Source organism: Genypterus blacodes, unplaced genomic scaffold (assembly GCF_046128005.1).
Source record: "Genypterus blacodes isolate CSIRO-AG114 ecotype Tasmania unplaced genomic scaffold, CSIRO-AGI_Gbla_v1 ptg000028l_1, whole genome shotgun sequence".
NCBI lineage: Eukaryota > Metazoa > Chordata > Actinopteri > Ophidiiformes > Ophidiidae > Genypterus > Genypterus blacodes.
This window is the reverse complement of record NW_027466841.1, coordinates 2,806,563-2,820,325: the sequence shown is the minus strand read 5'-3', so window position 1 is coordinate 2,820,325 and position 13,763 is coordinate 2,806,563. Positions and strand designations below refer to the sequence as shown.

The window sequence follows — 13,763 nt, the reverse complement described above, 5'->3', positions numbered from 1 at the left end:
TGTGTGACTCTTGTGGTGTTTGTGTCACCAGTGCGGGAGAGAAGGTGTGTGTGTGTGTTGTCTCTAAAGGTGGACATGGTACTATATGGTCTTTGTATTTTTCTACATGAAGGTATTTTGAACGGTGGTGAGGAAAGTCTGTGGTGTTTCTGTTTTACTATGAAAGCACTGGTGATGTCGTCTCCTGTGAGGTCACACTGGTAAGATCAGTCAGGCAACCAGAAAGTGACTGAGCTCATCGGTCTATAAAGGACGTGTCATGTAAGATGTAAGATGAATATCAAAATAATATATGTCACTATAAACTGGCAGTTATGCCTAAAATCTAATTCCTTGAAGATTAAACTATGTAGGTAATTGATGTCAAAATTTATATTACTTTTTAAAGTTTTTTCCACTCTTTTCATACTCACTTTTATGCGACTGAATTTTTATATTCTTTCAATTTTTTTATTTAATAATCTCTATCTTTTTATACATTTTAAAAGTTTTCAGCTCACACCTGCTTTGAATAATTGCACAGCGCCTTGGATTGTGTTTTATGAAGGTTTATGTCAAATTCTGGATTTTGTTTCTCCTGCTTCAATGTGTGCATTTAGGTGAAATGAATAAATAAATGTGGACCACATTGTTTCTATTGTTTTTGTGTGCAGCCACTGTATCACAACGTAGAAATTCACATCATAACAGCTTTAAGGATAATTATGTCAAGTAATGAACAATTAAGATTGTTAACCAACCAAACTAAAATGTAAAATCACAATTAATACTTGACAAGAACGTCCCATTTTGGATTATCTTGGATATTATTCTGCACTTTCTCTTTTATTCGGGGAGAACAAAGTCACCAATGCTCGCCAGACGCTCGTAGCTCCACAAGGTGGCGCCCAAACTCAATTCTACACTGCCCCATACAAGACCCCCATACAGTCCATTGAAAGGTACTCTAGTTCTGTTCTGATGCTTTATGGTGTATTTACTGGAACCAACGTTTGTTTCAGTTATGGAAAATTAGAATTTCATGTGGTCCTCAATTTTATGTTTTCAGCCTAAGATCAAAATTACAAACTTACATTTAGTTGCATTCAATATTAGTCAGAATTTTCAAAAGATTTTGTTAAATAACCTGATTCCTGCAATATCAAACAATCCCTTTTCCTGTTGGAAACCTGGTCAGAACTGGAAACTTGACATGAATACACTACAAAATCTAATTCCAAAAGCTGCTGCGATATTTTGGAATATGGTTCTTTTACCTTCAAAGGCGAGAAGTCCGACCATCACCACACCTCTGTGATGACCTGAAGTTCAGCACGGCTCCATTCAGCCTGCATGACGTATTCTGTGGGCCTTAATTTTCCACTGAAGTGCTCAGTGAGTCAGCTGGCACGGCATGATAGTGACCCCTACTGTGGGGTCACGTAGGTAAGATGGTGTTAACACTGTGACAGAAACTGGGGCGTTTGGCTTTGTCAAAGTATCTGCTGGTGACATTTCTCCCCTAAAAGACTGTGGAGAAGTAACTTAAACAGAGGTTTAATAGGAGAAGTGTGGTAGAAAAGCTCTGTCTTAACCGTTTAATACGTAAATGTGTTGCAATCAACTTACATCAGCTGAGCTATAAAGCCAAAAAATATCTTGCTCCTTTCTAGGTGGATCCACCCTTTGGCAGCTCCGGTGTGCCTCAGATAAGAGTTTGAGCCGCCCATCTGTGGCAGACATCACACACACACATCAGCTCCCTCATCACATTGGCATGAAGCGATATTTCAAAGTTTTGCTATTCATTTATTGCAACTGCTAGCTTTTAAATCAGTTTGAGAAGCTCACCAGGCCTGTTGTAAATACATAAATGCTGACTTTGGCTTCAACATTAAAGGGATCTGCATGAAGAAAGTTTCTGATGGCCAAAATATAAATGGAATGTCTGATAAATATATGATGAAAATATGTCACCTATGGTTTTTCCCAACATATCGAGTGAATAAGCACCTGAAGCTGAATCCCAGTTTGGAAACAAACGGGTAACACAAGCAACATGTTACACCTCATCAGGATGAAATTATGATCACTGTCCTTGATGACGAATTCATTACGGAATTCATGAACCTTTAAAACAGCATTTCTAAATTTAGGAAAATCTAATTTAAGTCATTCATTGAATAATTTGGCTGTGTAAATGCAAAGAATGGTTTATTTCGTGTACAGTTGAGTATTTTTAAATGAAGGCAGAGCCAGCAGCAGATAAAGTGATTGTCCCTCCTTTGGCGTTGGTCCAGAGGCCTCAGCCTATCTTAGCGGTGGACTCGGGTGTGCCCACAATCTGTTTCTTGTATAAAAACCCCCACGGTCTCACTGGCCACAACAACCACTCAACAGGCAAGATGAGTCTCACCCCTAAAGACAAGGAGATTGTGAAGACCTTCTGGGACAGGGTGTCTCCCAAGGCTGAGGACATTGGTGCTGATGCTCTGTCCAGGTACATCTCACTCAAATCGATTTATTCATTCATGTGTTTGTTTGTTTATTTGATTACTTACGTGTTTCCTTACTTCCTTCCTACCTTCCTTCCTCAGGATGCTGGCTGTGTACCCACAGACCAAAACCTACTTCTCCCACTGGCAGGACCTGAGCCCCACCTCTGCCCATGTGAGGAAGCACGGAGGAGTTCTCATGGGCGGCGTTACAGACGCTGTCAACAAGATGGACAACATGGTTAAAGGTCTCCTGAGCCTCAGTGAGCACCATGTCTACACACTGCGAGTGGACCCTGCTAACTTCAAGGTGGGTGTGAGACAAAACTGCCCATGTAACATTGTGTAATATAGGAGATTTTAAAACATTCAGGGCATTGCAAGGTAACGTTTTTAGTTACAAATCGTCCTAATCCAATTTCCCTGTTCACACAGACTGTGATCAATGTAGAGAAATGGCTCAGAAGTTTGCTTCACATGAAATGTTCTCCGTGTTCACAGCTCCTTGCCCACAACATCATGGTGGTTCTGGCCATCATGTACCCCAATGACTTCACCCCGGAGGTCCATGTGTCCTTTGACAAGTTCCTGGCCGCTCTGGCTCGTGCTCTGTCTGAGAAATACCGATAAACTACCAGCAGCAGCAGAAGAATATGCACGGCCCAGATGTGTTCTGTCACTCTGAGTATGATTAATAAATCCTCAAATACAAAGCAGCTTGTTTGGGTGTTTTGTTGTTGTGTCTGTGTGTATTTGTAAGCCTATATATACTGTGTGTCTGTGTGTATTTAATATATATAGGAATATACATACATAATTAAGTCCCCCCAGGATTTCACAATATTTCTCATAATTCTTCAGCATTGTGGAAAAATGCTGCATTTTGTTGAATACACAACAAAATGCAGGAGTGTGGAGTAATTGTTGAATTGTTGAATACACAACAAAATGCAGGAGTGTGGAGTAAGAAGTCACTGTCCTGTTTTAAAACAAATAACAGAATTTTATATTTATATATATATATATATATTTATATATATATATATATATATGTATATAAATAAAGAACACCTCGGTCAGCTCCCTGGTTTGAGAGCCGCGCTGACGCAAGATCGATCATATCAAATCGCAATCGGTTTGATATCAACTAGCGAACTGATCACTTTTGGTGCTCATCAATCAAACAAGCAACCTGTTAATCCCGGTCATCGACAGGGGGGGAGGGGAGAATGGATCACTGTTTATGGAAATTAACTTTATGAAAATGTGTTAATAATAAATGGTTGATTGTATATTTTTCAATTTATATGCTTATATGCTAGTTTGTATCCAGACTTTGTGTCTGAAACCCACAGCTTGAATCCAGCATCTTTCTGAAGCAGAGACGCGTCTGGCGCGGGGCGGAACCATGCAGCCGCTGTTGTTGTTTCGCCCGAACATACTTTGAGTTTACACAAAACAATCGAAGCGGAGGGCGGAATTGACAATATGGCCACACAACGATCAACGATTATACTTCAGCCTGTCAGCGGTCGGTGCTTGTGTGTGTGAAACATAAACACGACTTTCCTCTGCAGCGGCTCGACGTCATCGCTCGGTTCGTCGCGTGACTCTCTCGCCGGTGCCGTAGCTAAACATAGTGAGGATGCTAACATGATGTTCGGCTCAGGGGTGCCGGATGACCGCAGAGCGAACATGTACACACAGACACAAAACACACAGAGAAGCGGCGACCAAACGAGTCCCATCAGCGTCATCCTGGTGAGCTCCGGTAGCCGCGGGAACAAGTTGCTGTTCCGGTATCCTTTCCAGGGAGCTGCGGAGGGGCCCTCGGCTCTGACAGGTAGCTTTAGCTTTAGCTTAACTTCAGTGTAAACAGACCAGTGGTTTCTGTTTAATCGGACTGTGTTTCACAGCTAAATGTGCCACAACACTGCAGCAGCCACCTCAGTCACAACCATTTTCAACAAATAATTAATAAGTTGTGAAATAATTACAGGTTGGAAGCTTTAATATAAGTTTGATACACAGTTATTCTAGCTCATTTATGTGTTTCTGTCCACAAGCAAAACAGCGGAGTCCCTACGCGCTGAACGCCTCAGGAGACGGGCTGGAGGATCAGGATGGAGACTCCAGGTAATGTGGCCTCTGGTCTGAACTCATTCTGTCCAATCTGCAGCTCTACATGGGCCCTCTGCTATACTGATCCCCCCTGTTACTCTGGATTTTACGTCCCAGGTTGACTGATAAATTCTGAGCCCCACTTTAGCCAGAGTTGTAATATTGTTTTAGAGGTCCTGATCGGTTGTAGACAGTCCGTTTATCAGGAATAAGTACAACAGAACACAGTGATCCAGTGAAGGTAAGTGGTCTATGGCCCCTCCCCTGTCCTCTATGAATGCACCAAGAACTGTGAAGCCTCTTGAAACACATTCTCATCAAGGTTTTCCTTTATTTGATGTCCCTTTGATGCATTCAGCCCATCAGTGTGTTGCATTTGCCCTTTTCTTTTCTATTCTTCTTCTTTTTATTGCCCCGTTCCCATTTCAGAGAACAAACTCCACTAACAGACGAACAGTTGGTAGCAGGGTAAGACCACGACATTCTCCAGCACCTGTCCTCTGCTTAGATCAGCCCTGTCTTTCTGAATGGCCGTGTCTCCTGTGCTGTATCCTGTATGGACCCCACACCCCTTAATCTGAGGAAATCCTTGTAATTCACCAGTAGTAGAAGATCCAAAGAATCAGAGCCTTCGATCAGGCTTTCACCTCATGCTTTGTGCCGTCATGTACACCTCCTTCTGTCAACGGCCAGCCGTTTGAAGTAATTGAAAGAGTTAATTTGCATTGTGTGAGCTCTAGCACGTAGAATCGCTATCACCAAACCACATATAAATCAAATATGCAATACAATGAAGCATCTAATTCAATTTCTTTTCAGAGTATGAAAGTGTCTTGGTGAGGTAAGTCTCAAGTGAAGTTATTATTAGGTTTCCTGTAAGTTAACAACTGGATTTCAATGTTCCAGTGAACCAGTCATGAGGACTCGTTCCTCCTCTAAAGGGAGATCTATGCGATCGCTGGTCCCAGATGTGTTTCTTTAGGAATGTTCTCTTCTTTCTTTTGTTGCTAAAGGTTCTCTGACATCATCCTCGCAACCATCCTGGCCACCAAATCAGATATGTGTGGAAAGAAGTTTGAGCTGAAGATAGACAATGTTTGTTTTGTGGGTCACCCGACCCTCCTTCAGCATCCTCCCATCATTCAGGTAACAATCACAGTCATATACAAAGACATCAGGGCGGTCGGGATTTGAACTTAAGAGCAACTGGTGAAAAAAAAAAAGGTGATGTCATTTGAATCAGCTCAGGTGCTCATGAGAAAGAAACACCTGTCACACTCTCTTCTTGCCATCTGATGGAGGGAATTAGATTAGTGTGTGTAGTGTGTAGTTGGTGTGTGCAGCTCAATCCTACTGCACTTGGCATAGGAGAACAAGCAAATAGAGGCAATAAGTCTATGGGGAAGAATCACTACATTAACATTTCTGAACCTGCGGTGTTTGTTTTGGTCCTAAAGAAGCTTAAAGATAATCTCCTGACCTTCCACCCTGTTTACCCTATACCTCAATGTCTATCTATCCTGCCTGTATCCATCTCTAACAGTCTTTGATCATTACAGATGACTTTTGATGATGGCGCTTTTGCTTTTTCTCCTTAATAAAATCCCTCTGAAATGTCTTCTTTCTGTGCAGGTTTCAAAAACAGATCCCTCACCCAAGCGAGAGATGCCCACCATGATCTTGTTTAATGTGGTGTTTGCACTAAGGGTATGAAAAAAAACACATTCCTATCTTGTTGCTTTAGAAACATATATATAAGATATTTGGTATGTAAGTGCTGTATTATATGAAGGGACTACATTATTACAGCTGAATTCATTCTCATTTTGTTGGGCGGGACACTATTCTGTGAATGGCCAGTGTGTTTTCAAGTGATAATATCCCCCACTTCTTATCTGTGGGCTTATTGGCTGTGTTTAATCGTGCCGCCCAACATGGCACTGCCCGTCCCTGCCCCATGTGAGGCTGAACGCTGAGTCACTGAACCCAGAACCTCCCGACTCAGCTGATAGGGGCGTGACGTGCACACTCATGTTTTGCCCCGAGATAATATGCCCACCAATCAGTTACTGTTACTAATGCATGTGCTGTTTGTGTATTTGTAGTCCTATTCCCATTTCTAAGTGAATTTCATTGGTCATACACATCATTTTCATGTCAAAATCAAACAATAAAGAACATTAATTGTTCTTTACTCATTACTATAGTTCTGTATTGAAATGAGCACACAGTGTTCTTTAATCTCTTTTGCTGTTTTTAGGTCATTTTCTCCCCAATTTAGCTCAACCATTATGTATACCTTCATTTTTTAAATTGGTTGTTTACAGTATATTTGACTTTTATACTTCACGCCTAAATGTCTATGTTCATGTCTTAAATCCTGCACTTTAAGGATTTGAATATAAGATTTAATTGAGCAAAATTCATCAGGAAATTAGACTCAATCAGGAAATATGGAGATATTCAGTGTGTCACTATGTCAGACTTAGGGTTAGGAGCTGGGACATGGTGCCTGTCTGTCTTCTGATGGCTCGCTTGTCTCTGGTGCCCTCTACAGGCCAACGCTGACCCGTCAGTCATCAGCTGCATGCACAATCTGTCTCGCCGCATCGCTATTGCCCTGCAGCATGAGGAGCGACGCTGCCAGTATCTGACCAGAGAGGCCAAACTGATGCTGGCCGTCCAGGATGAGATCACCACCATGACTGAGAGTGAGACGCACACTTCTGCCTCCATAACAAGTCTTGAGAATTCATTGCAACATTTAGTAGAGAGTAAAGTAGGTCGCCAGAATACTATTATTGCAGTGTAATGTCTTATCATTGAACTGCTGAAGTATAGATTTTGGAGTATATTTTGACATCATTCTCTGTCATGATTTTAGCGGATGGAAGCCCCCAATCCCCATTTAGACAAATACTTCCCAAATGTAAACTAGCCAAGGACCTGAAGGAGGCGTATGACAGGTCTGTGGTTACCTCACCCAGCTTTGCCCAGCTTTGTTGTTGTTGTTGTTGTTATTCATACTGTATATCTGATATTTGTGTTTTGCCAGCCTTTGCACAACTGGTGTGGTGCGACTCCATATTAACAACTGGCTGGAGGTCAGCTTCTGTTTACCCCACAAGATCCACAGGATTGGGGGTAACGACATCGCTCCAGAGGCATTAGAGCAGTGTCTCAAGGCTATAAGGTGCATTTACAGTATTTCCTTTAATGTGCATTTTGTTCTTTTTATGTTTTGTAGCACATAATTTTGGCTTTTTATACTAGAAATATGTCACACTTGTGCCACACAAGTGTTGGAGATAACAGAGTTCAATTGTACCTGTTATGCTGTACTTTCCCACGTTTCTGGCACATGAATCCAGAACAAAAGCAACTCAAACGATCATATCTGTTGTGTTGTGTCCTTCAGGCCATATCACGCCCTGCTGCTGCTAGAGAGTGAGAAAGTGCTGCTGAGCCAGCTTCCTCTGGACTGTTCTCCTGCTATGGTGCGCCTCATCAAAACCTGCTCAGCAGTGAAAAACCTCCAGCAGCTCGCCCAGGATGCTGATCTGGCGCTTCTTCAGGTACAGAACAGCCACAAGAGCAGCATCACTAATGGACTCTCCATCATCAGACATGACTCCTATATCCAAAGCACTTTACGCTAAAACACAAAGCTACAGCTGACGGAATAAAAGCTACTCACAAGATCACAATTAGGAAATAATACCATGGCTGTATCCAACAATAAGAGATTAGAGATCCAGTACAAAGATAAACTAGTTTTAGTGATGTTCTGCTGCCATCTAGTGGACACGTTAACGCTCATTTCCCCCTCATAGTAGGATTCCAGTACCATGCAAAGCATTTATTATACTACAACGTTCTGTCCTTTCACATTGTTGAAACGATCTATTTGCTAAATCCTCCTTTTTCTTAGATCTTCCAAATAGCTGCCCACTTGGTGTACTGGGGCAAAGCGATCATCATCTACCCACTGTGTGAGAACAACGTCTACATGCTGTCTCCTCATGCCAACATCTGCCTGTGAGTTTCCATGATGTGGTGTGAGACACGTGGCTCCACACACTTCTGACATCTGCTGTGGATTGTGACCCCTGATGGGGCAGAGACGCGAAAGACTCACCAAACCGTTAGACCTGAGAGCGTCCAGTCATGCCGCTACTTCACATACACGTCTTTAAGCACCACACCTGTGGAACTTCCTCATAATGTGTCGTAAAACAAATACAGAGCCATTTTCTCTTCTGTATCCACTAGAGGCTAATTTAAAAGACATGAAATCAGATTATATGTGTTAATGGAAAAACCTAGTCTTACAGAGTGACACGTCTCTCCCTGTTTAGTTACTCTCCACTGGCTGAGGAGTTTGCTCAGCAGTTTCCTGGTCATGATCTGCCCTCCATGTTGGCCAAATTCTCACTGCCTGTTTCACTTGCTGAGTTCAGAAACCCCCTGGAGGCTCCAGCACAGGAGGTGAGACTATGAGTGTATACAGCAAATACACATATTCCCTCACACACACTCACACATACTCACAAATCAGTTACTTTAATTTTCTAGTTTAACATCTTTATATTGGAAACACAAACACCCACGGGGCGATTGTAGATATTGTAGTACAGTAGATGTTGTTACAGTAGATCCAGGTAAGGTAGAGCCAGTATCAGTAGAGCAGAACCATCTGGGTTTCTCCTCAGGTTCGTCCTGGTTTGGCGGAGCAGCTTGGACCTCAGTGATGAATTATAAATGGAAAAGGCACATCAGGTCTCGCCTCAGCATATTTTAGGAGGAACAGAGCCGAGTTTCTTTCTGGTGTCTCTATTTTGAGCGTGTGTGGCATTTGACTCGGAGACACGAGTGCGTTCACTTGCTCTTTGTCTTTTCCACGCTCAGTTTGCCGCTTTGCTCCTCACCAGGCCCAGCTGATCCAGATGGTGGTCTGGATGCTCCAGCGCCGCCTGCTGATTCAGCTGCACACTTATGTGTGTCTGTTGGTTCCCCCAAATGAGGATGACCCTGGTCTGAAGGATGAAGACCTTCCATTCGCTGCCCGGGTAGGGGGTCGCAGCCTCAGCACCCCCAGCGCTCTCAGCTTTGGTTCTCCAAGTATGTCCAAACTTCAATGTCTCTCAACTGCTTAGAGTTTAAAAACTTTAGATTATCTGTCACCAGTGGTCTTAAAATGTCTCGATATCACAGTAAAGATTGAGACAATGGTACTGAGATCATTTGCACATCAGTGGTCATTTTTGCTATGTTAAATCCAAATTCAGGTTATATTTGATACACAATAAGGTAGCAGAGGAAGTAAAAACTTGATGACCTGCCCACAGCTTTACATTTACTCCTCCTCCTACTTCTTCTTCTACCCCCTCGTTGTTGACGCGCGACCATCTGTCTGCTCCCCGTGCGTAGCCAGCAGTGATGACATGACACTGACCAGTCCCAGCATGGACAACTCCAGTGCCGAGCTGTTGCCGGGGGGAGACTCGCCGCTCAACAAGAGGATGACGGAGACGCTGCTGGCCAGCCTGTCAGAGCACGAGAGGCAGGTCATCCTCAACATCCCTGCTGCTCAGAATCCAGAGGACCTGCGGATGTTTGCCAGGTGATTTAGCCTCCCTCTGACAGATGCATGGCGCATATGGCGTGCTATTTTCGAATGCAGATTTATGGGCACCCCTGTGGAGATGTCGAGCATTAGGGGGGCGCCGCGGAGCCAAACTTTCAATGAACACGCCCTTGCATCCTCCACACGCACGTGTGTGAGGAGTAGATACACACCCGGGCCTGTGTAAACTATACAGGTTTCAAAATGACATTTTGCAAATGTTTGAGGTAAGAAACGGTTGAACTTGTATGGTTCATGCTCGAGGATACGCGTGAGTTTGTTTTGGCGAGAAACGATCTCTAAACATTAGCGTGTTTGTTTACCATTAGAACTCCACAGGGTGCTTTCAGCGTTTGTTTTTCGTTAGCGCTCCATTTCTCACTGGGTTTGGACGGCAAGTTTACCAGATGAGTTATGAGACACCGGTGTCTCATTATCTTAGAAATTAGTCTTACGTATACGATGCAATATATGATATATGTGTGTGTGCCGTGCCTTGGAGAAATGGTTTATCGCCGTCATGGAGTTTAAGTTGGAAAATAATGGCATAACTGTTTTGACTAAGTTTGTTGAGATCATTTGCCAGTTCTTAGCAATGAGTATATGGAAAGTGTTAAGAGAATCCTCTAATCACTCATGCATGCCACATACTTCACAGTTCTGAATAATGTCATCAGAGTTGCAAAAGTCTGTCTCACGGCAGATTTACACTGCAAATGATTCAGTTCGACCGCGGCTCTCAACCCTTTTTCTCTGCCTGCTTCCAGGCTGCTGCACTATTTCAGAGGACACCACCACCTGGAAGAGATTATGTACAACGAGAACATGAGGCGCTCTCAGCTCAAGACGCTGTTTGACAAGTTCCGCAGTGTCCTTGTGGTGACCAACCACGAAGATCCCATTATTTCGATTTTTCAGTCGCCCATGGACTAGACGGAGAGACGGAGTCGACTCTGTGAATGTGCGTGAAACTGTGTGACATTTTAAACTGGATTTTTGTTCCTTTATGAACCAAATGTTTACAATATTAAATTATTTTATACATACTATGCATACCTGAAATGCTCACTCACTCCCTTGTCACAGTCGGGGTTTGACTTCATCTTCCCGTGTCCCACATGTGCCGACCGCAGAGGGGCACTGTGTCTAATGATCATTCCAGACCTCCTGCTACCTCTGCTCAGGAATCCCAGAGGTAGGGAGAGAAAGGCGGCGAGTAAGGGAAGACTAGGAACATCAGACAGGCTGTTTCTGCTTTGAGGGCAGCCGAGCATTCCAGACATCTGCCGAATCACTAAGTCAGTGAGGAGAATTTCCCCAACTATGAATGTTTATTAAAAACACAAATAGAAGACCTGGAACCAAACCCGTCTGCCTGATGAATGTATTGGAATGCATTATCCAGCCCATCTTACTATCTAATCTATCCATCTAATAGTCAATTTACAAAATGGATTACAGATGTTTTGACATTCACAGAACTGAGAATATTAATGGAATTACTTTAAAATGCAGTAAGACTTGTGTATGTTTCTACAGTGTGTCCCACCAAAGGAAATAGGAAAATCTGAGGTTTAGCCTAAAAACTGAAGTCTTCAAAGGGAAAACGTGGAGGAATAGTCTCAGGAAAGATCCTGTTCAGTCTTTATTGCATGTTGCTGTCCTGTGTCACACTGCGTATGTGAGGGAGCCTGGTTCTTTAAGGATCCTGACAGAATGAGTCTCTCTGCCTCTTTGTTCACCACACTAACACAGGCGTGTCCACGAAGATAAAACCGTAAAGGCTTCTTGGCCCACTCTCCATGCGACTCAATTCCAATGCGGGGTGCTGATACGACATCATGGGCTTCAGGTGGGACGTCTTTGGGGTCCGTCTCCAACCACACCTCCTGGTCTGAGGCCAAGTCCCGACGGTCAAAGCTGCGGGGTATATTTAGAGCCTGGCATAGCTTTGAGGGCCCGTTGCAGAGCTCTTTGTCCTTCAATAGTCTTGCTCCGGCTCTGCGTTTGGCCGCCCGCAACTGTCTCATGACGGGTCGACCCTGCAGGGGCTCCAGGGAGCGCAGCAGCACAGCAGCACCCTCCCCTGTGCAACACAGAACACAATATGCATCATTCAACAAGGCTCCACTCTGTCTCCTTCCTTCTGCCCTTTACTAGCTAACAATGGAGAACACAAACCACTCTGTAGGTTTCTGACACACTTGGAAAAGCAAAAAGGCTGTTTTATGATCAAAACAAATAGTGTAACTGCTTTGTGATGTGATGTCAGAGGTAGTAGCTGATCCATGGGACCGTGGGTAATAATGTTTTTACCTTGACTGGACACATTCATACAGAGGTAGATGCCATAGATTGGATACACATAGATAGTGCCTGGCTTCATGAACATGGCAGTGTTCCTCTCAGTGCGTTTGCCCCCTGCTGAATGTGAAGCTTTGTCCTCCCCCCCAAGGTAAGCTTCAGTCTCCACTATCTTTCCACGCAGTTCGGCGCCATCTGCACACCTGCGGACCAGCACCTGGCACAGGACCCAGACCAGACAGATAAGACTTGTTTGTTTTCACACTTGAATCAAACGTCAGTGGGGCAGAACAGTTCAGGATTGACTCATTTTATTCATGCAGCTTGCAGGACCGTGAGCCAAAATGCAGCTGAAAATGGCTGTAGACCAAAAATACCAATCCTTCCCTTGAACCATTTACAATACATTAACAATCAATCGAATAACCGAACTATTACCTTGCCAAGAAATGCTTTAGCCAGACTGACACAGGGCTGGAGGAAGAAACTCTCTCCCAGTCTGAGTTTTGGATCATTTGTTCCGAAATAGCGGCTCTGCTCTTCCTCTACACCCTCAACAGGCTTCTTCTTCTTCGCCGGGGCAGGAGGAGAGAACCTGACAGCCGCCTGGTTCTCACATCCAAACCCTGCCTGTTCACCTGCCGCAGCTACTTTCCTTTTCCTCCCTGCCATGATTTTGCCACAAACCTCACTGACGAAACAAACCCTTTATTGCAGTCATTTAAATGCCTATTTGTGAATTTATTTACTGAGTAATGATGACGAGATATGTCGTTTACAAAGAATAACCCAAGTCTAAGTCATTTTCGACGATAACGATACCTCAAACTTTGTCTACAACTGTTAAACCAGTTTTGTGATTGTGATCTTGTTTTGCTAACTAGCTAGCTAGTTTTCGTTATTATTATTTCTGCTACTACAGCCACTAATTTTGATTACTTTTACCTATTATACCTCTACCACGACTGCTACTCATTATCCTACAACTTATTCTATTTACTACTACTATTACTACTACTATTACTACCAGTGCAGTATCAGTAAAGTCACACCAGGGCACCGCAGCTATTAGCGACTGAGGCTAACGTAAACATCCGGTTAGTTAGTGTTAACAAAATAAAGCAAAACTCGAGGCATATAAACTGGAACAAAGACGATAACGCGGCAGTTAAATGCAATCGTAAATTTGTGGATGTGTGCGTTATTTGTTGAAAAAAAATCGATTGATTGTTGTCTTG

The 13,763-nt window shown here is 43.4% G+C and overlaps 3 protein-coding genes across 5 annotated transcripts; 2 read left to right on the top strand and 1 right to left on the bottom strand.

Annotated features, from left to right (window-relative positions):
• The first annotated feature begins 2,320 nt into the window (after nucleotides 1–2,320).
• LOC142993538 (hemoglobin embryonic subunit alpha-like) lies at nucleotides 2,321–3,187 on the top strand. Its single transcript, XM_076144308.1, has 3 exons — nucleotides 2,321–2,479; nucleotides 2,577–2,784; nucleotides 2,976–3,187. The coding sequence occupies exons 1-3, from the start codon at nucleotides 2,385–2,387 to the stop codon at nucleotides 3,102–3,104; spliced, it is 432 nt and encodes a 143-aa protein (XP_076000423.1). The 5' UTR covers nucleotides 2,321–2,384; the 3' UTR covers nucleotides 3,105–3,187.
• A 731-nt stretch (nucleotides 3,188–3,918) lies between these two features.
• On the top strand, nucleotides 3,919–11,267 carry nprl3 (NPR3-like, GATOR1 complex subunit). Of its 3 annotated transcripts, none has more exons than XM_076144202.1 (14): nucleotides 3,919–4,317; nucleotides 4,541–4,610; nucleotides 5,025–5,063; nucleotides 5,609–5,741; nucleotides 6,228–6,302; nucleotides 7,153–7,306; nucleotides 7,480–7,561; nucleotides 7,651–7,788; nucleotides 8,014–8,170; nucleotides 8,527–8,633; nucleotides 8,954–9,083; nucleotides 9,527–9,716; nucleotides 10,026–10,218; nucleotides 10,989–11,267. In XM_076144202.1, the coding sequence occupies exons 1-14, from the start codon at nucleotides 4,128–4,130 to the stop codon at nucleotides 11,152–11,154; spliced, it is 1,824 nt and encodes a 607-aa protein (XP_076000317.1). In that variant the 5' UTR covers nucleotides 3,919–4,127; the 3' UTR covers nucleotides 11,155–11,267. The 3 variants fall into 3 exon arrangements, with proteins under 3 accessions (XP_076000317.1, XP_076000318.1, XP_076000319.1); XM_076144204.1 differs by adding an exon at nucleotides 5,415–5,436 and having other exon boundaries at nucleotides 4,240–4,317; nucleotides 4,541–5,063; XM_076144203.1 differs by lacking the exon at nucleotides 5,025–5,063.
• A 311-nt stretch (nucleotides 11,268–11,578) lies between these two features.
• mpg (N-methylpurine DNA glycosylase) lies at nucleotides 11,579–13,763 on the bottom strand. The gene is made up of 3 exons (XM_076144205.1): nucleotides 12,964–13,763; nucleotides 12,538–12,742; nucleotides 11,579–12,307 (listed from the first exon to the last, which is right to left on the bottom strand). Exons 1-3 carry the CDS (start codon nucleotides 13,195–13,197, stop codon nucleotides 11,844–11,846), a joined length of 903 nt encoding a protein of 300 aa, XP_076000320.1. The 5' UTR covers nucleotides 13,198–13,763; the 3' UTR covers nucleotides 11,579–11,843.

Coding starts and splice junctions, on each gene's coding strand:
- LOC142993538 (XM_076144308.1), top strand. CDS start 2,385: ATGAGTCTCACCCCTAAAGACAAGGAGATTGTGAAGACCTTCTGGGAC. Junction 2,480..2,576: donor GGTGCTGATGCTCTGTCCAG/GTACATCTCACT, acceptor TTCCTTCCTCAG/GATGCTGGCTGTGTACCCAC. Junction 2,785..2,975: donor TGGACCCTGCTAACTTCAAG/GTGGGTGTGAGA, acceptor CCGTGTTCACAG/CTCCTTGCCCACAACATCAT.
- nprl3 (XM_076144202.1), top strand. CDS start 4,128: ATGATGTTCGGCTCAGGGGTGCCGGATGACCGCAGAGCGAACATGTAC. Junction 4,611..5,024: donor GATCAGGATGGAGACTCCAG/GTAATGTGGCCT, acceptor TTCCCATTTCAG/AGAACAAACTCCACTAACAG. Junction 5,742..6,227: donor AGCATCCTCCCATCATTCAG/GTAACAATCACA, acceptor CTTTCTGTGCAG/GTTTCAAAAACAGATCCCTC.
- mpg (XM_076144205.1), bottom strand. CDS start 13,197: ATGGCAGGGAGGAAAAGGAAAGTAGCTGCGGCAGGTGAACAGGCAGGG. Junction 12,743..12,963: donor CTAAAGCATTTCTTGGCAAG/GTAATAGTTCGG, acceptor GTCCTGTGCCAG/GTGCTGGTCCGCAGGTGTGC. Junction 12,308..12,537: donor TATGAATGTGTCCAGTCAAG/GTAAAAACATTA, acceptor TGTGTTGCACAG/GGGAGGGTGCTGCTGTGCTG.